The sequence below is a fragment of the Eretmochelys imbricata genome, chromosome 1 (assembly GCF_965152235.1).
Source record: "Eretmochelys imbricata isolate rEreImb1 chromosome 1, rEreImb1.hap1, whole genome shotgun sequence".
In the NCBI taxonomy this organism is placed as follows: Eukaryota; Metazoa; Chordata; order Testudines; family Cheloniidae; genus Eretmochelys; species Eretmochelys imbricata.
Genome location: NC_135572.1, coordinates 41,730,739 through 41,747,139, shown reverse-complemented (window position 1 = coordinate 41,747,139; position 16,401 = coordinate 41,730,739). Strand labels below are relative to the sequence as shown.

The window sequence follows — 16,401 nt, the reverse complement described above, 5'->3', positions numbered from 1 at the left end:
TCCTGTTAACACAACCCAGAATATTTTCCTTTCACAATGCATTACATTAACTCTCAGTCGTGATCCACTGGAACTCCCCAATCCTTGTCTACAATAATGCTGCCTATCCCTTATTCTCTATTTTGTATTTGGTTTTTCCTTTATAAGTGTAGTACTCTGCACTTGTCGATTGAATTTCACCTTATTGAATTCAAACCAATCCTCCAGTGTATCAACATAATTTTTAATTCTAATTCTGTTCTCTAAAGTGCTTATAACCCCTCCCAGCTTGGTGTCATTTACAAATTTTATAAGCATACTCTTCTCTGTGTCATCCAAGTTGATGAAAATATTGATTACTACTAGACATAGGATCCACCAGATCTGTCCTATTTGATAAGTCCTCACAGTTTGACAGTGAACCATTGATAACTACTTTTCAAGTATAGTCTTTCAACCAGTTTTGCAACCACTTTATAATATTTCATCTCAAGTGAATTTCTCTGGTTTGCTTATAAGACTGTCATGTGGGGCTGTGTCAAAAGCCTTGCTAAAATCAAGATATATCATAGCTACAGCCATGGGCAGCACGTGAACCCCCATTTTGGGAGACTAGCCTTTGGTCCCACCCTGCCCTCCTCCTCTGCTGGAGCCCTGAGCCCCCCACCATGGGTGCCAGGTTTGTATAATTTTTGCTGGTGCCCAAAATGGGTCCAAGCAGAGCCAGGACTGACCAGGGCAACCGCCCCAGGCCTTGCATTTTGGGGGACCCTGAGCTTCAGGGGGACATGGGGTCTAGGGTGGCCTGAGGGGTCAGTGGGGGTCCTGGCACCAGCAGCAGCAAGTGATGCGGCCCCCCCGCCTACCCCACTCCGCCAGCTCCTGGAGTCGCTCGCGGGAGGGGGTGGAAGCCGGAAAGAGATAGGGAAGGGGTGGAATGGGGGCAGAGCAGGGGTGGGAAGAGGCGGGGTGGGAAGAGGCAGGGTGGGGCCTTGGGGGAAGGGGTGGAGTAGGGGTGGGGCAGAGCAGGGCGGGTCAGCACCAGGCCACCCCACTGCTGCCTGTGTCAGGCCCCCTGCTAACTCCCCAGACTGCCCTGGACCCCACGTACCCTGAAGCATGGGGCGGAACGGCTCTGATTAAATATAAGCTCAAACATTGGTGGAGCCGGATCCGCATTCCTGAAGATTGGTGGAGCACAAGCACCATGGGCCCATATAACTTGCTGCCAATGCCCCCTGACACGGTCAGAGGAGTGCTACCCTGAGTCCCAGCCCACCGGCTGGCCTGCCCCAGCTGCCCTGTCCTGGACTGGCCGGCCCAAGCAGCCTGAGTCCCAGGCTGCCAGCCCAAGCACTGACCTGCCCCAGCCACCCTGAGCTGCTCTACCAGCTTTGGGGGAGAGGCCGAGTGAGGGTGGGAAGAGTGGGACACGAGAGAAAGGCCTCGGAGCAGAGCCTGGGCAGGGCCACAGCCTGGCTGTTTGGGGCAGGTTAGCCTCCCCTGGGCTATCGAACCTGCTGCCCCTGGCTACAGCTTCCCCCCAGCCGCTGAACAGGTTGCACTACCATAGGGTTACCAACTGTCCAATCACACAAACCTGAACACCCTTGCCCTGCCCCGCTGCCACACCCCTGCCCTGCCCCTTTCCAAGGCTCCATCTCCTGCTCACTCCATTCCCCCCTCCCTCCGTCACTTGCTCTCCCTGCCCCTCCGCACTTTCACCAGGCTGGGGCAGGGGTTTGGGGGGTGGGCCTGAGGTGCTCAGAGTGTGGGAGGGGGCTCTGTGCTGAGCCTGGGGCTCGGGGTTGGGGTGCAGGCTCTGAGAGGGAGTTTGGGTGTGGGAGGGGGCTCTGGGAGGGAGTTTGCAATTGGGAGGGGACTCGGGGTTGAGGCACGAGAGGGGGTTTGGGGTGTGTGCTCTAGGAGGGAGTTTGGGTACAGGAGGGCACTCAGGGCTGGGGCAGGTGGTTGGGGTATGGTCTCCACCCAGGCAGCACTTACCTCGGATGGCTCCCGAGAAGCGGCCAGCATGCGTAGCTCCTAGGCAGCCAGGCAGCTCTGCACACTGCCCCTGCCTGCTGGCACTGCCCCCGCAGGTCCCATTTGCTGCCGTTCCCAGCCAATGGGAGATGTGGAGTTTGCGCTTGGGGCAGGTGCAGAGACCCCCCTGAGCCTAGGAGCCAGATGTGCCAGTTGTTTCTGGGATCATGAGGAGCCAAGGGCAGGTAGGGAGAAGCCTGCCTTAGCCCTACTTCATGGCCAGACTTTTAGTAGCCTAAAATCTCCCGGTTTGGCTTCAGTAGACTCCGGGAGCTCGAACCTGATTCTGGGAGACTATCAGACAATCTGGAAGGGTTGCCAACCCTACCTGTCAGAGAAAGAAATTAGATGGGTTTGGCATAATTTGTTCCTGAGAAATCCAAGTTGGGTATTAGTTTTATGACCTTATCATCCAAGTTTCAATAAACTGTTTAATAATTTGTATTTTACCATGTATCTTGGGGGGTACTGAAGTTAGGCTGGCCTATAATTCACCCCAGAGCTTCTTTTTGCCCCTTTATGAAGACAAGTACCCTGATAGCCGCGTGAGACCAATCTTTAGCAGGTAGGATTTAAGTAAAAGCCAGAGAGCAAGAGAAAGCGACTCAAAGAGACCCAAAGTCAGAACTAAAACAACCCAACTCCTGGGGTTGCAGGTGGGGCCAGGCAGGGCTGCCCCAGGAGCGGATCCCCCGGCCCAGCCCGGGGAGCAGGATCCGCGGGGCTGGAGGGCAGGACTGGAGCAGTGGCTGCAGCTGGGCCGCCCCCTTCCACTGCAAGCCCCGCATTGGGGTTGGGGAGCATTGGTCGGGTTGGGGGGAGGGATGGTTTCGGGGGGGGCATTGGGGTCACGGCCGGCCACGCGCCCCGGGGCTAAAGGCAGCGCGCGGGGCTAAGAGTGCCCTGGGCTGAGCACGTGACCGAAGCAGCGCGCGGGACACCCCAGAGCTCGGGCGAGGGGAGCGCCGTTCTCTCACCGCCCACTGTGACGTGCCCAGGGAGCGCGGGCGATGGAACGCCACAATCACCAGGACCAGGCGCAGGCGGCAACGCGTGCGCGCCCCCGCGGACAGGGTCGTGCACGCAGAGCGGGAGTGCGCCTGTCCGCTCGCGTAGTTCTCAGTCTCTAGAGCGGGGTCGGGGTGTCGGGCCCGCGCCCGGAGCGAGCCGTGTCCGCGGTGAGTGAAGTGATGAGGCCGCTTCGCCTTGGGGCTGGGGGTTGATTGAATGAAGGCTCCAGGGATAGGAGTGTGGGGGTGGAGTTGGGAGCATTGGGGTCGGGTTGGGGGGAGGGGTGGTTTTGGGGAGAAAGCATTGGGGTGGTTTTGGGGGGGGGAAGCACTGGGGTCAGGTTGGGGGGAGGGGTGGTTTTTTTGGGGGGGAGCACTGGGGTCAGGTTGGGGGGAGGGGTGGTTTATTGGGGGGGGAAGCACTGGGGTCAGGTTGGGGGGAGGGGTGGTCTTTGGGGGGGGAAGCACTGGGGTCAGGTTGGGGGGAGGGGTGGTTTTTTTGGGGGGGAGCACTGGGGTCAGGTTGGGGGGAGGGGTGGTTTATTGGGGGGGGAAGCACTGGGGTCAGGTTGGGGGGAGGGGTGGTCTTTGGGGGGGGAAGCACTGGGGTCAGGTTGGGGGGAGGGGTGGTTTTTTGGGGGGGAAGCACTGGGGTCAGGTTGGGGGGAGGGGTGGTTTTTGGGGAGGAAGCACTGGGGTCAGATTGGGGGGAGGGGTGGTTTTTGGGGGGGAAGCACTGGGGTCAGGTTGGGGGGGAGGGGTGGTTTTTGGGGGGGAGCATTGGGGTTAGGTTGGGGGAGGGGTGGTTTTGGGCAGAAGCATTGGGGGAGGTGGTTTTGGGGGGAAGCATTGGGGTCAGGTTGGGGGGAGGGGTGGTTTGGGGGGGAAGCATTGGGGTCAGGTTGGGGGAGGGGTGGTTTTTGGGGGGAAGCATTGGGGTCAGGTTGGGGGAGGGGTGGTTTTGGGGGGGAAGCACTGGGGTCAGGTTGAGGGAGGGGTGGTTTTGGGCAGAAGCATTGGGGGAGGTGGTTTTGGGGGGAAGCATTGGGGTCAGGTTGGGGGAGGGGTGGTTTTGGGGGGAAGCATTGGGGTCAGGTTGGGGGGAGGGGTGGTTTTGGGGGGGAAGCATTGGGGTCAGGTTGCGGGGAGGGGTGGTTTTGGGGGGAAGCATTGGGGTCAGGTTGGGGGGAGGGGTGGTTTTGGGGGGAAGCATTGGGGTCAGGTTGGGGGGAGGGGTGGTTTTGGGGGGGAAGCATTGGGGGAGGTGGTTTGGGGGGGAAGCATTGGGGTCAGGTTGGGGGAGGGGTGGTTTTGGGGGGGAAGCATTGGGGGAGGTGGTTTTGGGGGGAAGCATTGGGGTCAGGTTGGGGGGAGGGGTGGTTTTGGGCAGAAGCTTTGGGGGAGGTGGTTTGGGGGGGAAGCATTGGGGTCAGGTTGGGGGAGGGGTGGTTTTGGGGGGGAAGTATTGGGGGAGGTGGTTTTGGGGGGAAGCATTGGGGTCAGGTTGGGGGAGGGGTGGTTTTGGGGGGGAAGCACTGGGGTCAGGTTGAGGGAGGGGTGGTTTTGGGCAGAAGCATTGGGGGAGATGGTTTTGGGGGGAAGCACTGGGGTCAGGTTGGGGGGAGGGGTGGTTTTGGGGGGGAAGCACTGGGGTCAGGTTGGGGGGAGGGGTGGTTTTGGGGGGGAAGCATTGGGGTCAGGTTGGGGGGAGGGGTGGTTTTGGGGGGGGGAAGCACTGGGGTCAGGTTGGGGGGAGGGGTGGTTTTGGGGGGGAAGCATTGGGGTCAGGTTGGGGGGAGGGGTGGTTTTGGTGGATATGTTGAGCTGGGGGCGGAGCGTTGAGTTCTGTTGTGTTATTTTTGATGGATTATATGGGACTAAAAAATGTTAACGTGACCCAGTCATCGTCCAGCATCAGACTCAGTGTTAAAGAAGATTCAGGGTTTGGTATGCAGACTCAGGCTGTTTAATATCATGGCAATTGGCAAACACATTATAAATCCTCTTTAAGCTTTCCATAAAGGTACAGGAAATGGAGGGGAGAAACAATTCAGCATTTGAAATGTAAAGTATTTAAATAAGGCTTTCTTTTTAACAACACCCCTTGTTCACTTTTCTGTTAGCTATAGAGCATCTGTAGAAGGAAAAGCCCCCTTGTTAGTTGAGATGAGCTGCTGGTGGTGGTGGTAAAATCCAATCTGTAGAAGAAAAAACAAGACAAATACAAGAGAGCAGAGGAAAAAACAACAAAGATGGAAAATGCAGTTTTTGTCTCTGGTGTTGACAAGCTTACTGGAGAAACACAGGCCTAGTACTTGGTCTTGTTGGCCGCTCCAAGAACTGGCAACTTATACCAGCATCAGGCTATTTACGGCCGCAGTTCTCAACCTTTCCAGACTACTGTAGCCCTTTCAGGAGTCTGATTTGTCTTGCGTACCCCACATTTCACCCTAATTTAAAAACTACTTGTTTACAAAATCAGTCATAAAAATACAAAAGTGTCACAGCACGCTATTACTGAGAAATTGCTTAGTTTCTGATTTTTACCATATAATTATAAAATAAATTGATTGGAATATAAATATTGTACTTACGTTTCAGTGTGATACTTTAGCCTGTTTTTCACTTGTGAGCCTTATATGAAGCCCAAGCAAGCCCCAGCAGCAGGGCTGAACCATGTAACATAGTTTTGCAGGGCCCCCTGTGGCACGGGGCCCTGGGCAGTTGTCCTGCTTGCCCCTCCCTAATGCTGGCCCTGCACTTGTGATCTCCTGAACCCATCCTGTGATCCACCCTGGGGGTTGCAACCCCCCATGTTGAGAAACACTGATCTAAATGAGTTGAGTACCCCCTGGAAGATCTTTGTATACCCCCCGGGGTACGGGTAACCCTGGCCAAAAACCATTCATCTACAATGATGTACAATGATGTAGATTTTTATCTTGACTCTGATCTGGGCTTCAGAGTGATTTGCTCTAGATAGAATTGGTCAAATTCAGAACCAATAGCAATAGTAGCTTTTTGGACTTACAGTTTATATTAGTAATAATTTTATAGGTGTTTATGTTAGGCAATTTAACAGAATACTAAGAACAAAATTAGTCTTAAAAAGACGTATTTGTGTTGGGTAGCTTGACTGCAGAATTTTCTGCTTGTGCAAAAGCAGTGAGCCAGGATTCTTTACACTCTAAAGCACAGGGTTTAGCCTTTAGGCCCTGTAAAACTGAACCAATTTTCTTTTTTTTAATGGGGTGGAGAAGAGAGGACATAAAAAAGGCAGTTTTTGGAACCCATTTTTTGAACTTATTTCTACATTCAAATTGAGAATAAAAATGTCCCCTTTCTGCCAAACCAGTCTGAAAACCAAATGAACTACTACATGAGCCTGTGTGTTCAGTCAGGGCTCTGATTTATAGAGACAAACACTTCCATTGAGTCTGTGGAGTGACAGACTAAACATTCCCAGTGAGCACTGTTCAATTGACCATCTCACAGTGGTGGGTTAATGTTAAACATAACCTCCTCTTAGCAAGTGGTCAGATGGCATGCGCAATTTTAGCAAATCAAGTTTAGAATGCATGTTTTGATCAGAGTGTTGCAAAGAGAGAGAAGCCTGGGCAAAGAATTATGGGAGGTGAACATAGAGTTGTAACTAGGATATTGAAAATTAAGGATGGGAAAAGAAAAGGGCAGGTCTTTATGTTTAAGAACATCTATATTTATGGCTAATTATCATAAAGCAATTATATATTTTGTAGGGCTGTCAAGTGTAGTTATCTGGGGCACAGGTTAATTAAGCATTAAGCATCAATATGCTTAACTAATGTCTATCAAACCAAAACAACCCGAGAGAAACATATTGCTGTACTTTGGTGCTCTGTAAGCAACATGTGTATTCAAACATTATACACATAACTACAACTTGGCCAGTTATGCTTCCCAATATTAAAAAGAGAAAGACAGGTTCTGCAGCACACAGCAGGATCTCTTGCTTTCTCACATCATTACTCTAAGCATCTCCATCAAGGTACCGAGTTTGCTGCATTTTGTCCAAAGGAAGCATGTAAGTGTTATCTCTGTACGGGGTGGCTGCTTTCTGTAGTTAGCATGTTAACACTGAAAAAAATCCCATGTTATGGGGTATGTTAAGTGACTGAATTTTTCATTATGAAAATGATAAACACAGATGGGAGTCTGCTTTCCCCGCCTCCTTTCACTCCTGGTAATACAGATCTTTCATGTCAGTTATTATTCCTGTAGACAACTGATCATTTTCCTCCTGATTAATAACCACGAACCCGTTCCAACAAGGAGAGCATACTTTTATATTGGTGAGCTGACCATATGAAATATGTTCTAGTTTTTGCTAATTATTTAGCACTAATTGCATCACATTTTTTAGGTGGAAAGGGAGGAGCAGAGTTCTACAGGACTTGAAAAGTACACAAAAGGCCTAATTAGTTAGAGGCTGATAGGAAAACAACGGTGAGTGGTCCTGGAAGAATAACACACCAGTAAAATCAGTCAGCCCTCCGCTGCATAGAAAGGGAATGGTTCTGGGACTCCTCTCTGGACTCTGCTTGGAGACAGACTATTTCATATCTGCCTCTGGCTGGTAGGTGTTTGATACATTTTAATATTACCCACTCAATCCAACCTCCATCTTACACTGCAAGAGCGAATGTGCTTTATTTTGTTGGCTCCTGGCTTCAGGACGTTTAGTTTTCTGGTTAGTAAGTGTGTCACTGTTTGGTGTTTTATCTCAAATGAGCTGGTCTTTATTAAATGCTGTTATCATTGAGAAAAGCTGAGTTTAAACACTTCTTCTTCTTCTTAACATCTAGATAATGGGTGATGATGATGACGATGACATCCCTCAGCTTTCATCCCATACACTGGCTGCCCTGCAGGAGTTCTATATAGATCAGCGACAGAGAGAGGGCATAAAGATCTCCCAAGGATTTAAACAGTATTCCTTTGGCTCAATAGAAGAGGACTGGGTAAGAAACTAAACTTCAGAGACTGCAATTCAATTACTTGTAGTGCCCAGTTAAGAGGAGCAGAAATGTAAGGCTTCTTTTGGGAAGTGAAGAGGAAGGGGGAATGAAAGAGGGCATTTTCAAGAGTGGGGGAATCTAGTGGTACTGCTTCCACACTATAAAAGTCAAAGGCTCCTTGACTTGTTATTGAAGCTGGATGTGGTGTTTTTGTTTGTTTTGTTCTATCTGGCACTAATTGAAATTAACATGGGAGGAAGGGAGAAAAGATGCCAAGACAAATAGCTGCCCTCTCTGGAAATTTTAGTTCCAGACTGGGAGGCTGGAGGAGGTACAGATTTTTCCTTTGGCGTGTGTGTGAAAGAGATGCAATCGAGACATTGTAATAATGTGGAAATAGCACACTCTTCCCTCTCTTCTCCCATCATGCCTCTCTGCTTTTTACCTACCTTATTTGGACAGGTGACTTGCCCCTTCTGACCTGTGACTGACTGATTCTGGCCATGAGGTTTTCTGGCTCTCATTTTCCTGTTCTCCCCCCGTACACCTTTTTTTTTTTTTCTGATTGCTAGCATCTCAGACTTTCTCCTTCCTACCCTCTGCTATCTCATCTTTCCTTTTCTTCACTGCTACCACTTCCTTGACTTTTCCCATCTCTCCAAGCTGGCTGTCTCCTTGCCCCTCACAATCCTGAGCTGGTATAAACTGTTCCCAACCTCAAAATAAATCAATGACTTCTTAATAACACAATTTTAAACTACTTAAAGACTGGGAGTTAAAATATCTGCACACTGCAGGTAAACAATATCTTTGGATTTGGATTCACCATTGGTAACAGGGCAAAGGTACTAAATAAAGGAATGATCTAAATAGTCTGGTATAGCTTGGTTTTGTTGAAATAGTAATAGATTTTTATAAAACTCTGGCAACATATAAGTGTGAAGTAGCACTATTTATCGGCTTGAAATACTAGTTTATAGAGGAAATAAAACTGTCAGTAGAGAAATCCCTTTTCCAGCTCAGTTAGTAAGAGTTTGTTCAGAGGTGCACGATTACAATTTATGATACAAAAAAGTTGTGGATTTTGGTTTTCCTAGAATGGGGCTGATATTGGTTAACAAAAAGTGTCATACACTGCACAGTCAGAAGGACCGATGCTGTCAGTAATTGTTTGTGCATGATTTTCCCCAGCAATTGAGCCAGTTTTGGTATGATGATGAAACTGCATTATGCCTGGCTAATGAAGCTGTTCTGGCAGCTGGAAGAGGTGGCAGGTAGGTTTTATTAATTATTTTATAAATTAAACATTTTGAGCTTCTTCTTATTTAAAATGTTCTAGGTAGTTTACTTTAAATCATCTTGTTTCTCTAGGCAGTACAGAAAAATGAGAATTTTGGTAGTAAGAAATAGCAATCCAGTTTAGAGAGACACCTGTCGGGGATGGTCTAGATAATATGTAGTCCTGCCATGAGTGCAGGGGACTGGACTAGATGACCTCTCGAGGTGCCTTCCAGTTCTATGATTAGCAGTCAGTTAGTGGGTAGAGCACAGGACTGGGAGTTGGGAGGCCTTGATTTTAATCCTGGCTATGACTGTTTCTCTATGTGACACTGAGCAACTCATTAACCAGCCTAGTTGATCACACTTACCATATCTACCTCATGAAGTGTTTTGCAGCTTAATATTTGTGAAGTGCTTTGTGGTCCGTGAGTGGAGGTGCTGTACAAATACTTATCTTTCATTTTATTAATAACTAACAACATCACACCAGTCAGCATGTCCATTATTTTAAACTTCTGATCTTAGGACAGGTCTACACTACCACTTGAGTCGATCTAACTTGCGTCGGGTAGGGGTGTGAAAAAGATACCTCCATGAGCAACGCAAGTTACAGCAACCTAAGCACTGTCCACACCGGCACTATGTCAGCAGAAGATGCTCTCCTGCCTATATAGCTTCCGCATCTCGCGGAGGTGAAGTAATTATGCCAACAGGAGAGGTCTCTCTCCTCAGCATAGAGCGTCTTCACCAGACGTGCTACAGAGGTGCAGCTGCACTGATGTAGCACTCCTAGTGTAAACCTGCCCTTCGGCATGTTTTTAGGGAGAGGGACTGGAAGATTCACTCTGGATTCCTTTCTTCACACAATAAAAACCACCAACTAGAGTCCTTTTTTATGTTTTGTTTTGGGGTTCTGTTTGTTTTTATTTTTTTAAATTGTGACTTAGTTTCCCCTTTTCTTGTCCCCTCTATCCATTCTGGAAAAATAACATAACAGGAAATCTTGTTTTTTCACAAAAATTCTTCTTTGAAAAAAACTATTTTAAACTTTATTATTAAATTTTCAATTCTGTTTGTATATTGCTATAAAACAAGCTTTGCTCTATAGGTAGAGCTTAAGTCCCCAGTGCAGCAAGGTACTAAAGCATACATTTAAGCATATTGCTGAATCAGGGCCTAAATACCTACTATATTTATAATATATCAAACCTCTATTAATTATTGCAATTAATTTGTTTTGAGACTGTGTATGTGCTTGCTAGCTGTCTGGTGCTGAGAGCTCTTTTTTTTTTTTTAAACTAAGCTAAATACTAGTTCTGAGCTTTGTTGTTACAAATCTGCTTCTAAATCCTAAATTTTTAAAAATTGTTAAACATTGGTAACTAGCTGTAAGATGTTCGTGCTGACTTTCTGTGTGTTCCTAATGATGGTTTCTTGTGAACTGAACACAGATCTTATGACTTATTTTTTCTTTCCAATTCCATTTAATTATCATTGCAATTCCTTTGGTTTTAAGATAGCTTTGCTGATTAACTTGCCAATCTGATTCAGAAAGAAACACAGAAAAGTTATTTTTAGAACTGCCTTTACCAGACTATGCAGTCTAAACCTGAAGTTCCCACTATTTGAGTGTCAGAACTATTTATTCCATTGTTCTACTCATTAGAATACTTGGTATACAAAACCGAATACAGGTAGTATGAAGACAGTATCCCATACAATGTTCTTTTCACTGTAACTGATTATCCAGTATCTTGATTGATTGGGTTGGGTATTTCAAAACCAAAAATTATGGCAAGTGTATTTTTTATAGTCACAGTTAAATATATTATTCTTACAGATTATCTGCTTTGTTGCTGCTACCAGTTAATGTTCTGTTGTAAACAAATTCATGTGAATGTGTTTGTAATTACACTAACACCTGTATTTTATGAACTAATTAGGGATTTAAGTGTTCATTAAATCAAAAATTTCATAACATTGAACATTTCAAAATTACAGTAGATATGGTCGATAGGGTGCAGTATGGTGCACTGCATCACATTCTTCTTGTTCTTCAAACCACTGCAAAATGATTTCTAGTGCACTGAAGGCATTGAAGTATGAAGGGATGTTAACTTGTTCTTCATAAACATAATTTTCATTATATGATTTCCCCCACACACACATACACCCCACCCCGCCTCAGTTGGGAAATATGGTTTGTTGCACGTAAGATTGGTCTTTATAAAATCGAGGTTCTACTGTCATTTTAAAGGACATGTCAAGAGAGGTAGGCCTTGAAGAAACCAGAGCTATCAGGTTTGTTTTGTTCACGGATATACACATGCATATTTCTCTGCCTTTCTTTGTTCTTGTGTGTTGGCAGAGTATTGCAGTTAGAGCTAGGCGGGAAATGGTTTTCCCGTCCTATGAAAATTTTTGAGATTTTAAATTTTTTCTCATTCTGTATCAAGATGAAACCAAGACCTTTCAAATTCTTTTGACAAAAACATACAGACACTCCCCACTCCCTCCCCCTTGGAATAGCCTGGTGGTCAGGGCACTCACCTGGGATGTGAGAGATCCTGGTTCAAGTCCCTGTTTAGCCTGATTCAGACCAGGGACTTGAGCTGGGTCTCCCACATCTCAGGTGAGTGCTCTAACTACCACACTGTTCTAGAGTGGAGTTAGCTTGCTGAATCACCATTTTCTTGCAATTAGAGCTGGTCTGGAATTTTTCAGTCTCAGGAGCCTTGTTAATTACAATACCCTGTTTGCTCAAAAGAGCAAAGGGAATAAACAAAGCAGAGGGATGAGGCAACATACATTCTTATATTTGGATTGCATGTAATGAAGTTGGCACTCTGTGTAGGAGGATCACTCAGATGAGAAACTGGGCATAAATCTATAATGCTATCTAGATTTAATTTTAGAAGGTTCTTTCTATGAAAACAGATTGGGAGGAAAATAGAATGTTAAATCTTAGGTGTTTTCATTTTTTGGTTATTTAACCATGACATAGTCTCTCTAATACTTATTTCAGATAACAGAGATAAACATCAGAATTGATGCCATTCATGACCAGTGTTTTTAACTTATTCCTGATGTTTCATCTTGTTGACTATGTCAAAAGAGCTGTAGCATTTTATTTGTCCTTGGGGATTTTAAACACAACCGTGGTGAAATCCACATAGTTTAATAGACTTTTCTGAGGTTGGTCAGCTTGGTGCTACAAGCAGCCATACTGTTGATTATCTCTGCTGCTAGTACTCTATTATCATTAGCATGATGTAGTTCATTATTAACCTTCATAACTGTCTGCATGTAAATCCTGTCATTTTTAATATAAAGAGTCAGGCCTTGATCCCTGCTCAAATTAATGGAACATTATGGCTTTTATACTGAGGCTTGGTTTGTTCAATGTGAAATTATAGTGAATGTATTAAAAGCAGAAATCCAAGTAAAAGCAGAAAGGTTATAATTTAAAAGTGAGGTCCAAATCAAAACCTGGGATCCAAGTACCCCAGAACTTTTGGGGCTTGGAAAAGAGGTCAAAATCCAGATCTAATTTTGCAAAAAGACCTGACTTTCGGGTGTTAAAAATCTAAATCTTGTGGTCTGAGCCCAATTCTAATATCTTTGTCTGTTACCCTAAAAAGAATGTTCTGAATTACTTCTTTCTCTTTTCAGGATAGCGTGTGTTAGTGCTCCAAGTGTTTACCAGAAACTGAAAGAACAGGATGGCAAAGATTTTTCCGTGTGTGTACTGGAATATGACAAAAGATTTTCTGTATATGGAGAGGAATTTATCTTCTATGATTACAACAATCCATTGAATTTACCTGGAAATCTCATACCACACAGTTTTGACATAGTATTAGCGGATCCACCCTATCTGTCTGAGGAGTGTCTCAGAAAAACAGCAGAGACAGTCAAATACTTAACAAAAGGAAAGATTCTGCTCTGTACAGGTATAGCATCTGTGTCTTTTGAGAGAGGAGAAAATATACTGAATGTGTTTACTCTAAATATTTTTATTATCTATTTTGGTGACATTCCAATGGAACCCAGCCGGGGTCCAACAGAACCCTATTTGCCAGGCAGGTTTTCTTCCAGCTTGACTGCCCAGCTCCTGCCCGCCAGATTGTCCTGGAGTCAGGGACTCCAGAGCCTTCAGGGTCCATGGCCCTGGGGCAGCCCACCAGGCAAACTGGCCTGGAGCAGGGCTCCATTCCCTTTCATGGAGAACTTCAAAAATTCTGGGTTTAGTTCTGATTCAGAACTAACAGGTATTGTTACTATGCGGTCGGTTCTTTAACTGTTCACGTATGTTCCCTAACATTTTAACTGCCCCAAGGACTGAGATTTTTAACAGTGGCAGAATCCTTCTAATTACCTTTAGCAATAAATGGGTCTACCGATACACTTGTGCTCCTCCATGAAACGGAATTACCTTTCTTAGTACAGCTCTAGTTGTATCCTAATTAAGACAAAATGTGTTGTTTTTTAGGAAATCCTGACCACTGAGCTGTACGGTCTTATAGCCTGTGTATGCCTAATGCCCCTAATACACATGGGGAATATGTATTCAATGCCTGGGAATCCCTATATATTTCTGGAGCTGAACACCACTGAGAGTCTGTTCTGTTTATAGAGAGCGATTTGTCTAGTGCTTAGAGCAGCAGTTTTCAAACTGTGGGTCAGGACCCCATTTTAATGGGGTCGCCAGAGCGGCTTAGACTTGTTGCTGTCTGGGGACGAAGCCTGAGCCCCACTGCTCAGGGACGAAGCCTGAGCCCCACTGCTCGGGGACGAAGCCTGAGGACTTCAGCCCTGGGTGGTGGGGCTCAGGTTACAGGCCCCCTGCGTGGGGCTGAAGCCCTTAGGCTTTGGCTTTGCCGTTCCCCCACCCGCACCCACCCAGGGCAGTGGGGCTTGGGCTTTGACTTTGGCCCCTTCACCCAGGACGGCAGGCTCAGGCTTCGGTCTCACCTCATAGGGTCATTTAATAATTTTTGTTGTCAGAAGAGGGTCACAGTGCAATGAAGTTTTAGAACCCCTGGCTCAGAGCAAGAAACTGAAACTCGGGACTCTTGAGTTTTCTTCCCACTTGTGCCACTGACTTGCTGTGTGAAGTTGAGCACACACTCGACCTGTGTGCCTCAGGTTAGCTAACTGTTAAAAAAGAATACCTACTTCACAGGGGTATTATGAGCTTATTTGTTTGTAAAGTTCTTTGAGATCATCTAAGAGAAGAATAGTGTTTTTCCAATCAAATAGGAATTCTCTGACCGGAACACACTCTTTGTAATTAAGGGGATTGTTTAAATTTAGTTACAGTAACATGAATGCCACTTACAAAGGTGATTTTTTTTTAAACAAATAGTTTTAAATTTATCTGAACTCGCTGAAAATAAATGAAAAATGCTGCTGCCTTTAGGAATTTGCAAGTTCTTAAATTCTGCAGCTGCTGGCCGAGGTTTAAGTTGCCACATAGCTCTTCCGCGTGGAGCCCAAGCTAAGCTAAAATGACAGAGTGAGCGGTGACTAGATTGTAATGGCCTCGAGATCTGATCATGGTAAAGGGAAGTTTTTAGCATTCTAAAGGAATGAAAGCTTTAGAGTTTCACTTTGAACACAAATGTATCGATAGACACGTTTATTGTTAAAGGTCACATCTAAGGATTCTGCCACTGTTAAAAACTTCAGCCTTTGGGCAGTGAAAGTGCATGGGACAGTTAAAATGTTAGAGGAAATATGTGAACAGTTAAAGAACCTACAGCATAGTAATGGTACCTGTTAAGGCCTCTTCTCGCTGTGGAGCCCCGTGTTTCAAACGCTGTTAAGGCTTGCTTTGCTCATGCTGCAATAATGCTCTAATGCAGAGGTTCCCAAACCGTGGTACGTGTGTCGTGTGTGAGCTTGATGTTCGATCCATTCATTTCACCGGTTTTTTTTTTTAAGAAGTTGGTACTTGAATCAGTAAAGTTTGGGAGCCTCTGCTCTAGTGCACCAGCTGTGTTACTTCCCTAGAGCAGCTCTGGTTTTGAACTGGGTAGCTTTAAATATGACTGGGTAGCTTTAAATCTGGAGCGTACTCACTCATCAAATGGCAGCAGTGTGTGGAATTCGAATCTGTGTCTCATTTGGCTCTTGATCTAGAGTCGAGCATGTTCAAGGGAGAACAATCAGCACCAGGCAAAGGGGATAGTGGAGAAAGCACCTAAGACCATTCTCAGACGTTTTCCCTCCTTTCTCTCCTTCCTTCTCCCTCCCTTGGGGCTCCAACCCTCTCTCTGGCCCAAGAGTGCTTGATGCCACAGAGCTTTAGAGAGGATTGTGGAAGGGAAGTAAAAATAGGGGGATGCCGGAGGAGCAATTTAAAGAAAAAAGCATAGAATGCAGTGTTACCTTTCTTTGTCAACAAATCCAAATTTTTTTCTGCTTCAGGTGCAGTCATGGAGGAGCAGGCAGCGAAGCATCTTGGTGTGAAGATGTGCAATTTTACTCCAAAACATACACGAAACTTAGCCAACGAATTTCGATGTTATGTGAATTATGATTCTGGACTAGACCGTGATTCTAGCTGTTCAGAGTGTACATAAACTAAGCGAAACAGTATATCAATCAAGTCCATTTATTCCTTCTTTCAGTGATGTCTGCGATCCTCATTGCTTTATTAAAGGTGCTGCTTCAGGTGATGGTTTCTGGGCTAGCTTTAGACGTTGAAATGTGACCGACTCTGTAATCTGTTAAGTCTGCAAACATTTGAAACTTATTTCTTTTGGTACCCTACTTAGGGCTTGTCTTCACATACAGCGAGTGCTACACGGGCACAGCTGCACCAATGAATGTGCCCCGATGCCGACAGGAGAGCTTCTCCCATCAGCGTAGCCTTCAGGGTTGGTATAACTACGTCACTCAGGGATTTGGAATTTTTCACACCCCTGAGCAACGTACTTATACCAATATAAATCTGTAGTGGAGACCTGGCCTTAGTAGATGAACAGGGATTGGTTGGTTCAGATGACTTGTTAATGGGAGCTTTTCTATTCTAAGTCACCAGTTAGACTTGATTGGTAGCCTTTCTGATATGAGGGCTGTTCCAT

General features: G+C 46.0%; 1 protein-coding gene across 3 annotated transcripts; it reads left to right on the top strand.

Moving 5' to 3' along the window:
- Positions 1–3,080: 3,080 nt before the first annotated feature.
- On the top strand, positions 3,081–15,913 carry EEF1AKMT1 (EEF1A lysine methyltransferase 1). 3 transcript variants are annotated; one of them, XM_077809267.1, is made up of 6 exons: positions 3,081–3,200; positions 7,435–7,517; positions 7,877–8,032; positions 9,221–9,303; positions 12,983–13,263; positions 15,743–15,913. In XM_077809267.1, exons 3-6 carry the CDS (start codon positions 7,880–7,882, stop codon positions 15,895–15,897), a joined length of 672 nt encoding a protein of 223 aa, XP_077665393.1. In that variant the 5' UTR covers positions 3,081–3,200; positions 7,435–7,517; positions 7,877–7,879; the 3' UTR covers positions 15,898–15,913. The 3 variants fall into 3 exon arrangements, with proteins under 3 accessions (XP_077665393.1, XP_077665383.1, XP_077665373.1); XM_077809257.1 differs by having other exon boundaries at positions 7,435–7,647; XM_077809247.1 differs by lacking the exon at positions 7,435–7,517 and having other exon boundaries at positions 3,088–3,200.
- The last annotated feature ends 488 nt before the right edge of the window (positions 15,914–16,401 follow it).

Coding starts and splice junctions, on each gene's coding strand:
- EEF1AKMT1 (XM_077809267.1), top strand. CDS start 7,880: ATGGGTGATGATGATGACGATGACATCCCTCAGCTTTCATCCCATACA. Junction 8,033..9,220: donor GCTCAATAGAAGAGGACTGG/GTAAGAAACTAA, acceptor GATTTTCCCCAG/CAATTGAGCCAGTTTTGGTA. Junction 9,304..12,982: donor GCAGCTGGAAGAGGTGGCAG/GTAGGTTTTATT, acceptor TTCTCTTTTCAG/GATAGCGTGTGTTAGTGCTC.